The sequence below is a fragment of the Trachymyrmex septentrionalis genome, unplaced genomic scaffold (genome assembly GCF_001594115.1).
Source record: "Trachymyrmex septentrionalis isolate Tsep2-gDNA-1 unplaced genomic scaffold, Tsep1.0 scaffold334, whole genome shotgun sequence".
Taxonomy (NCBI): Eukaryota; Metazoa; Arthropoda; class Insecta; order Hymenoptera; family Formicidae; genus Trachymyrmex; species Trachymyrmex septentrionalis.
This window is the reverse complement of record NW_017305499.1, coordinates 148,565-157,902: the sequence shown is the minus strand read 5'-3', so window position 1 is coordinate 157,902 and position 9,338 is coordinate 148,565. Positions and strand designations below refer to the sequence as shown.

General features: G+C 30.7%; 2 protein-coding genes across 2 annotated transcripts in view; both read left to right on the top strand.

Annotated features, from left to right (window-relative positions):
• The first annotated feature begins 70 nt into the window (after nt 1-70).
• On the top strand, nt 71-3,248 carry LOC108750227 (probable RNA-binding protein 19). Its single transcript, XM_018489556.1, has 8 exons — nt 71-235; nt 578-862; nt 941-2,073; nt 2,133-2,335; nt 2,396-2,512; nt 2,598-2,703; nt 2,882-3,005; nt 3,115-3,248. Exons 1-8 carry the CDS (start codon nt 88-90, stop codon nt 3,195-3,197), a joined length of 2,199 nt encoding a protein of 732 aa, XP_018345058.1. The 5' UTR covers nt 71-87; the 3' UTR covers nt 3,198-3,248.
• A 1,792-nt stretch (nt 3,249-5,040) lies between these two features.
• LOC108750225 (serine-rich adhesin for platelets-like) overlaps nt 5,041-9,338 on the top strand; it is a 30,427-nt gene continuing 26,129 nt past the window's right edge. Inside the window, exon 1 of the mRNA XM_018489552.1 lies at nt 5,041-5,364. Coding sequence (XP_018345054.1) covers nt 5,356-5,364 — 9 coding nt within the window. The 5' untranslated portion in view covers nt 5,041-5,355. The remainder of the gene's footprint in view (nt 5,365-9,338) is intronic.

Here is a 9,338-nt window from a genome sequence, read left to right as displayed (position 1 = left end):
ATATAATATATAATTTGTTTCTATTAATTAAAAGAAAATTGTTAAAAATTATTATGTTAAATTTAGCATAAGGATGATCCTTTATTTATGGAATTTCTTGAAACTCATACTGGTAAAGATGCAAAAACAGTTTGGAAAAATGATATTGGTGTGCCAAAAGACGAAGTTGAAACATCTAGTGATGAATCCGAAGATGAAGAACATGATGTGTCTAAAGAAACTAGTCTAAAGACAGGTGAGAAAAAGGAAGACATATTTTCTTCTTTTCTTGTTTTTCTTCTTTCTTAAATTATGTATTATTAAGCAACTTTTTTTAAGTACTATGTTACATAATAAATTAATATTATTTTACTCAACATATTTTATAAAATTTATTTAATACTATAGAATTTAAACTGAATTTAATGTTTATTGTAAACACAATATTCTGTAGAAGAATTCATATTCTAGAAATTCTGTTGATTAATATATTATTTTTTAAAATAAATTTTATCTTATTTGAATATTGCAATTTGTATCTTTTGTAGAGTAAGAAAATAACTGGAGAAAATATATTTATGTATTATGTATATTTTAGAAAAAGTGACACTTGCAAGTGGAAAAGACGAACCTGATTGGTTACGTCAGAGTGGAATAAAATCTCTGACAAAAGATATGTCAAAGTATGGTCCATTGACATTATATACTGTAAAAATACGAGGACTTGCATACGTACACATGAAAAAGCATATTAAACAATTTTTTCGTCCTATAAAACCGAAATCTATACGAATCCCTCCCAAAATTAAAGGTATAGCTTATGTGGGATTCAAAACAGAACAAGCTATGAAGAAAGCTCTTATGAAAAATAAGAGTTTCTTAGGTAAAACAAAATTAAATACAATTTAAAGTAAAATATACAATATTTTGCACATTTTTAAGAAATTTTTTATTTATATAGAAGGGAAACAAATATTTGTATCCAAATATGAGCGAAAAGAGGAAGTTGAATCTAATAAGGACTCGTGTAATAAAACTAATATTAAATGGAAGAAACAAGAAGAAGCTTTAAAAAATGAAGAAAGTATAGCAGAATCTGGAAGAATGTTTATCAGAAATCTAACATATACAACTACAGAGGATGATGTCAGAAAACTATTTGAAAAATATGGTCCTCTGTCTGAAGTGGATTTACCTGTAGATAGAATGACTAGGAAACCAAAAGGATTTGGCACAATAACGTTTTTGATGCCAGAACATGCTGTAAAAGCTTACAGTGAGTTGGACGGTTCTATATTAGATGGTAGAATGTTACATATTCTTCCTGGAAAGACAAAAACTTCCTTAGAGGATATCGATACTGAAAATTTAACTTATAAACAAAAGAAAGAATTGCAGACTAAGGCAGCTGCGAGCTCGTCACATAATTGGAATACACTATTTCTTGGACAGAACGCTGTGGCAAATGCTATCGTCAGTCGTTACAACACGACAAAGGAGAAATTATTGGAAGATGAATCAAATGGAATGAGCGCCGCGGTCAAACTAGCATTAGGAGAAACGCAATTGGTTCAAGATACAAAAATTTTTTTGGAAGAAAACGGCGTATGTTTGGATGCTTTTAATGAAGCACCAAAGAAGAGATCGAGTACCATAATCTTGGTGAAGAATTTGCCGGCTGAAACAAAACCAAATGAACTACAAGAAATGTTTGCCAAACATGGAGAACTTGCGCGTATTATATTGCCACCGGCGGGCATAACAGCGCTGGTTGAATTTTTGGAGCCGTTTGAAGCACGCAAGGCTTTCCGCGCATTAGCTTATACAAAATATAAGCATCTACCATTGTATTTAGAGTGGGCGCCAGATAACAGTTTCATCACACCTGCATCTAAAAATAACATAATTGAAAATAATGTGACTATAAAAAAATCAACAGATTTGAAAGAAATTGAAAACGAAGTTACGATAAAAGAATTTAAAGAAAATAAGAATAATACACGTAAAGAAGAAGATAACGAGCCAGCCGAATTAGATACAACACTTTTTGTAAAAAATATTAATTTCTCAACTACGGAAGAACAATTGAAAGATGTAAGTAATTAAAAACGGTATCAATTTTTTTGTGTAATAATACAATTTTATATTTGTAGTACTTCGGCAAATGTGGTCCTCTTCATTACGTCACACTAACTACTAAAATGGATCCAGAAAATCCTGCTAAAAAATTATCTATGGGATTCGGATTTGTAAGATACAAAAGAAAATTTGACGCAGATCGTGCGTTAAAAACGTTGCAGATGTCAGTACTCGATGGGAAGAGCTTAGAATTGAAACGATCTGAAAGAACACTAAAGTAAGTTATTTCTATTTTATTAAAAAGCCGAGAATTTTTAATAACCACGAGATATTTTAGATCTGATGTCAAAATAGCAAGAAAGAAATCTATGATCACCGAACAGACTGGCACCAAAATTTTAGTACGAAATATACCCTTCCAAGCAACTGTCCAGGAAGTGACAGAATTGTTCAAGTATGCGCGCGCACGAACACACACACGTATATAATGTCTTTGTATGACATTGCGATGTAATAATTAATTAATTATAATTTTATAGATCATATGGTGAGTTGAAGGCCGTACGATTACCGAAGAAATTGGTCGGCACTGAAAAGCATAGAGGATTCGCTTTCATCGAGTATTATACTAAGTCAGATGCAAAGGTAAAGAAATTTTTAGTGTTTAATTTAATTTAATAAAATAATCTAACAGAAAAAAATTAAATTATTTATAAACGTAGGAATGAGAACTGCATTAATCTCGTATTAACTTTATGTGTGTATGTGTGTAATATATATATATATATATATATATATATATAAAATTCGCATTTTGTTGTAGAAAGCATTTAAGGCACTATGTCAAAGTACTCACTTGTACGGTCGAAGATTAGTTCTTGAATGGGCACAAACGGAAGAAGGTATTGAAGAAATCAGAAAACGTACTGTGAAACATTTCTACCAAGGTAATTAATTTTTTTATATTTATTGTACTTTAATATAATAAATTGATTCATATTGATTGATACAATAGAAAATTGCATGACTCTGAAGATGTTTTAAATTTCTTTTCAGAAAATTCAACAAAACAGTTTAAGAAATCCAAGTTAGATCCTGAAAGTGTTGGTCTCGAATTAAATACGACTCAAGAAACATAATGTGCAAATTATTTATAAATTATTCAATAAAAAATAATTCAAAAATTATAATGCGCGACTCTAAAACGTTAATTAAATTGTAAGAAAATTAAGATTGGTATTTTTGATAATTTTTTTAGCATTTAATTATTTTTTGATAAATGCTTGTATCAACAATATTATCTGTAATATTGTATATTAATGAATGATTATTAGAATCAATAGGTTAATTTTTTTATAGTCAAACTAATATACACTCTTTGTGTTTACAGAAATATATTGATATATGTTTAAAATTTGGCGAAAGCGAGAAAAAAAATTCTGGCGCAGTCCAATTAGCAATAAAAAAAAATTATATATTTTGCAACACTTTCACGTTTCAATTTTTATTCCTTTTTACTTTACGTTGATCAGATACTCGAGTTTGTTAATTGGAAATCGAAAGAATTTTTATTATGTGACATTAATCTTTGCATCATGTTTAAATGGAAGGAATGATTCTGGTTTTCAGTGATCGATATAATAAGATATATTTGGTTACCTGAAGGGCCATGGCATACAAAAAAGCTTAAATAGTAAAATATAAGCAGTAAGAAAATCAACATATATTGGATTTACTACTATTTACATTATGACCAATTTACTTACTACTTAAGTTTTTTATGTGCCATAATTTTATGTGGTTCATAATTTAAATAGTTTTATAAAATATCTAAAGTAATATATTCTTTTTTTATCAATGAATAATTACATATAAATAATAGTATTTATTAAGTAATATAAATATTTAAATATATTACGGTGAAGCACACATATACATAATGTGATATATGTACAAAACTTAAGTTTTCTAAGCATTTTTTCAACAGTTTTTATTTGCTTTTCTATATTTAGCAACGGCCTTCTACAGTTTTGCTCAACTTTTGCAACATCTTTAAATTTTCTTTTTTTTAATTGCATTCTTGGAAATAAAAATAAGTTATATGAAGAGGATAGAGAAGAGGACAGAGATCGTAGCTAGTTTTCTTTTATCAAAAATTGCTATAAGCAGATTTTAGATTAATGAATCAAATCTAATAGATATCTAAAATAGATTACAGTAATTAAATAATAATACAGTAATTTAATAAACATTTATTATTACAATTCTGGGAACTTTTGGGCCATTTTATATATGTATATGTGTATGTTAATACGTTAGTTCTGTGATATGTACGATATGTATATATGTATAACGTGGTCGTTTTTATTGTCATTATATAATACATTTTTTTATAAAATATTCAAATTTCAATTATTATGACTATGTATGAATTTTTGCATAGCATATAAATATAATAATTAACATTGTAAATAGTACTTTCATTAGTATTGCCGAACGAGTGAACTTAGTTTATTGAAGTTTGTTGAAATTTGTGAAATATCACAACAAATTTTAAATATTTCATGAATTATTTATTTGTTGGGTCAAAAATTATTTCAAAAGAGTTAATTTTTTTATTATATATATCTATTTATATATATATATATGTACATATATATGTTTTGTTAAAAAAAATTATCACACGTACAGATTAAACAAATTAATGAGAAATAATTGTGTTTATTTGTGTTAAATAATTATATGTTCAAAGTTCCTTGTTCGACAATAATGTTCACACCTAAAGCGTTACATGCCCAGCGAGCAGAAGCGAACCGGCACCGACGAAGGCAGCCGCGACCGGCAAGGAAATGTCTTCCCTTCACCTCCACTACTATACCGCGCCAGGGATCTTGCACGGGCTCGGCTTCGCGAAGGACTGAAAACGCGGTTCCGGTTGGTGGGGTCCAATATCGGTGGCGTGTCCCACGAAGGTGCTGGCAGTATGAGAGACGACCCATGAAAGTAACAGTGCGCCTTCCGTCCACCTTCGTTGGCTTGTAGCGCGATCGCCAGATAGACTCAGCCAGTCGTATACTTATTGTCCTGGAGAACGGTGTGCCTCGTCCCGCAGGTACCAATAGCGCCGCGTCGTCCTTCAGTATCGTACAAGGTCGCGAGTGCAGCAACAATCGCATTTTGCCGCTGTGGCTCCGTGCATCTTAAGCGGATATATCTGATGCGCGATGTGTACAAGCTGAGGATCTCCTGACTGAAAATCTTGACTAAGTCATTGGGAGACTAGACCAAGCGATAAACATGGACTGGGTAAGAATCTCACCTTTGAACTGATAAGTCGAGTCTTTGTAAATTAATTTTGCAAATTAATAGTGACGAATTAAAAGTGTTTAATCTCTTGAAAATAAGATGTTGGATTATCACACTAAATGCTCGATCAGAATGTCAGAGGACTGACATGTTGAATTATATAAAAAGGAGCACTTTTTAATTATATATATAATGGAGATTATATAAAGAAGCAATTTTGCATTATTATAGATTAGAAATCACTTTATTAATTCCACGTCTATAGAAAATTTATTCTGAAAGCGATTTGTGATTTCTCTAAAACCTGTTTAAATACCAATCGAAATGTCACGTTGGGCGCTGAATATATTAAGATTATACGAGAAGCAATTTTTAATTTTATTCTCAATAGAAAACAATTTATTTTCATTAATCTATAATGTATCTAGAAGAAACTTGTTCTGAGAGTAATGATCATCTCTCTTTGAATAACTTTCTAATCGAATTAGAGCTGAGTGTTTGATTTATAATTAGAACAAGAATTAGACTTGGGCAAAGAAACGAAACTTTACTTTTATAGTGATAAAGTGTTATCTTCAATTGATTTCTAATAATTAATATTTTTATTAATAGTAACATTTGGCGAAAGCAATGATATACAGCTTTCGATAGTTCTTGCAATCGTCAAGAAGAAACACGCAATCATCTCTTTTGTATCTATTGTTTTTTTTACCATAAAATCTTTTTTTATTTTCCCTACAATTATCATTTAATTAAAAAAAATAGTTTTAGAAAAAACAATTGTAGGAAAAATGTTTAAGAATAAAAAAAAATCATTTCTTGACTCGTGATTTCGTCATGTTGATATAAACTGATTTAAATGCGTTGGTATTTTTAGTTTGATCCGAGAAGAAATTAATTTTAATACGTTGACTTTTTAGATTTCGATTTATGGTATTTCATGAGCGATATGTTGATATATACCAGTAATTTCTAGCATCCGCTAGAATATGTAGAATCTTTGAACGCGACGTTAATGACGGATGCACTCTCGGAAAAGTAATACAAGGACTACGCCTAGGCGGGAAGTGCAGACTTTCCTGCGCGAAATGTATGTTATCTCCAAATCAAACATGGACGGTGATGCCTGCACCCAGCTATTTCAAGATTGTTTAAGATTTCGCAAAAGAATAATGTTTATTTGGAAATCATCAGGTCTCCGTGAGCGAGAGACTTGCATTTCGCTTGAATCCGCGTAATTATACCTCGATCGTTATCCGTATGATTTGCAATTCTTCTCACTATAGGAGTGTGTTACTGGAACGCGATGCGTAGACTAATTTCCGATCGGGCGAGTAACGATTGAAATTGCATCGACATTAATGAGAAATTGTGTTCGATTGCGGTCGTGATCGCGGTTTGTGCCCTACATGATTTCGCGCAATACAATCTGTTTTGACGCGACTCGATGAGGCGAGGTAAGAGTTGCGCGTCGGAGGCTGAGATCGAATTCCAGAAGGAAAGATCTACATTCGCGTTGAGTAACGCGCAGGCGAGGGAAACATTTGACTTGCATATTCGCCCTGCGGTATCAAAACGCGATTACAAACGGCGTGGAAAAGAAACCTTGAGAACTAAACGAGAAGCACAAATCTATGGGCACGTCTGTAGGCGTAGGCACTCGCTCCTTTTTTTTCTTTTTCTTTTTTTAACTCTTTGCATCTCACTAGTCACGCTTTCAACGAGTCCGCGGTGTTAATGAGCACGAAAGTGAGAAGGAGAGGAGACGAAGAGAGAAAGGAATATCTTCTATGAGCGCGTGATTTTCCTAATCTTATTCTAATCGGTATAACTGAACAGATCCGAAAATCGTAATATTTTCGAAAAAATAAGTTTAGGAGCTTCGAATTTTTTTTTAATGATATATATTCAGAAATGAAAACACAGTTCTTTGAAAGCAATGGTGGAAAGTGAAAGATACTATTACATAATATTAGTATATTTATATTCTCGTTAATTATTTATATCTCTTATATATATATCCATCTTTTTTTAAAATAAATTTACTATTTTTTTATTTCGATTTGTAGATATTTTTATTTATAGCTATGGAAAATATTTTTTGCGAGTTGTAATCCTATTTTAATTGGTATAACTGACGAGTTAGACCTAAAAAAAAAAAAAAATATTATTTTTAAAGAAGTAGACTTAAATGTTTCAAGTCTCGGATTTAAAAAAAAATGATACTGAGCGGAGCATATCCAGGAATGGAATAAGATAAGATTTTTAGAGAATATAAAGATGGAAAGTGAAAGACAACTATACGCGTAATATTAATATATTTTTATCTTCGTTAATCGGTTCATCTATTGTCCATTTACGAATTATTTCGATTTTTAATTTTTGCTGCGCGAGGCATGGATTAATTCAAGAATGGAATAAAAATATGAATCTTTGAGATCAAAAGTGAAAGGCACGATTACATAATATTAATACATCTATCATTCATCTTTAGTCAAAATAAATCTCTCTGATTTATTTTGATTTTTAACAGTTCTTGTTTATGGCCATATTTGCGATTATTACATGATCGCTGCAAATTAAAATAACAAGTGTAAAAGTATTAAGTATAAAAGTAACGCTACCATAATTTTAATTAATTATCTCCGTTTAATTTTAAATAGCGAAAGTAAAATCGATTTTATTTGCATAATCTTATTTTTCACTTCGTATTTCAATGTGTGCATAAAGTATTATAGCTACATTTTGCTATTTTGTATAACGGACGATGACTCTTTATTTTTAAACAAATTTTTAACCCTTGGTCATGCGGAATTTTGCCCCTTTCGTCAGCAACCCTAGTCTTTGAGCTTCAGTGCAAGTTTTTTATATTGTTCCGGATTGCATAAAAATCTGAAAAAATTTTTGCGTACTTGCAAAAGCTTTAACAACGAGTTTTTAATTTATAGAAGTTGGATTATATTTTATTTATTTTCTACAGATTTGAATTTATTTACAATTGATTGTGCTTTCAAAGGCCGACTTGGCCGACGGAGAGTTAGTAAATCTTCACGGAAAGGATAAACTTCAATGAAAAATATACTTGATACGAGGTGTTTTTGCGTCTGTTTCGCATCATTTCATTAATCGCTACCGATTATCCTTTACCGCAGCGTGCATCGGATTTTGAAAAATTTTTTTTGTTATATGATTATTATAACTTATTAATAACAATTTATTATGACGTTTAAACTTAAATTTTTCATCAAATTGTATAATTTTGTATCTAATCAAGATTGGATAAAATTATTATGTTACGTTATGATCAATTTATTATTGTATATTCGTTAAATATTTATTTGAATAGAACTCTAAATATTTATTACATGTAAACACATATTTGTTTGATAAAAGAATCATTGATTTGATCTGTTCCTTTTTTTATTGCAAATATCTATTTAATGTAAGTAAATGTTTAGTTAGTATAACTACTTAAAAAATGTATCTATATGTAGTAAATGTTTTAAAAATGTGTGTACATAGTGTGCTTCATATATTTCATATCGATAAAATATATATTCTTTTTCAAAAAATAAACAAAAAAAGATATACTTTCTATGTTTCTTCTCTTTTCGCACGCGAACTGCCTTATCTTTTACATTCAAACATACAATGTTGAATAAAAAATAGATTATGCATTGCGCGATTAATTCGCTCATTTTCTACGACGTAATAATTCTGGAAAGGATATCATCGTAATCTAGAAGGTGTTGGTAAGAGAACCTCTTACCGCATTCCTCGCAGCGATAGTAGATTAATGTTGCAGCAAAACGGTGCAACTTCTCAGGATCTACGCGCGATCGAATGTATCTCAAGGCGCGAGGCGAGGCGAGCTGCATAGAAGAGATCATTTGAGGGCATGATCTACGCGCATATCGAATACCTGGGAACGATCGTCGGCTTCCTCCTGATACTGGAAGGAAAGAGGGGTCCCA

What these genes read in the sequence shown, in the direction of transcription:
- LOC108750227 (XM_018489556.1), top strand. Translation starts at nt 88, where the DNA reads ATGGAATTTCTTGAAACTCATACTGGTAAAGATGCAAAAACAGTTTGG. An exon ending in GAAAAATAAGAGTTTCTTAG is followed by an intron (nt 863 to 940) that starts GTAAAACAAAAT and finishes TTATTTATATAG; the next exon opens with AAGGGAAACAAATATTTGTA. An exon ending in TGTGAAACATTTCTACCAAG is followed by an intron (nt 3,006 to 3,114) that starts GTAATTAATTTT and finishes ATTTCTTTTCAG; the next exon opens with AAAATTCAACAAAACAGTTT.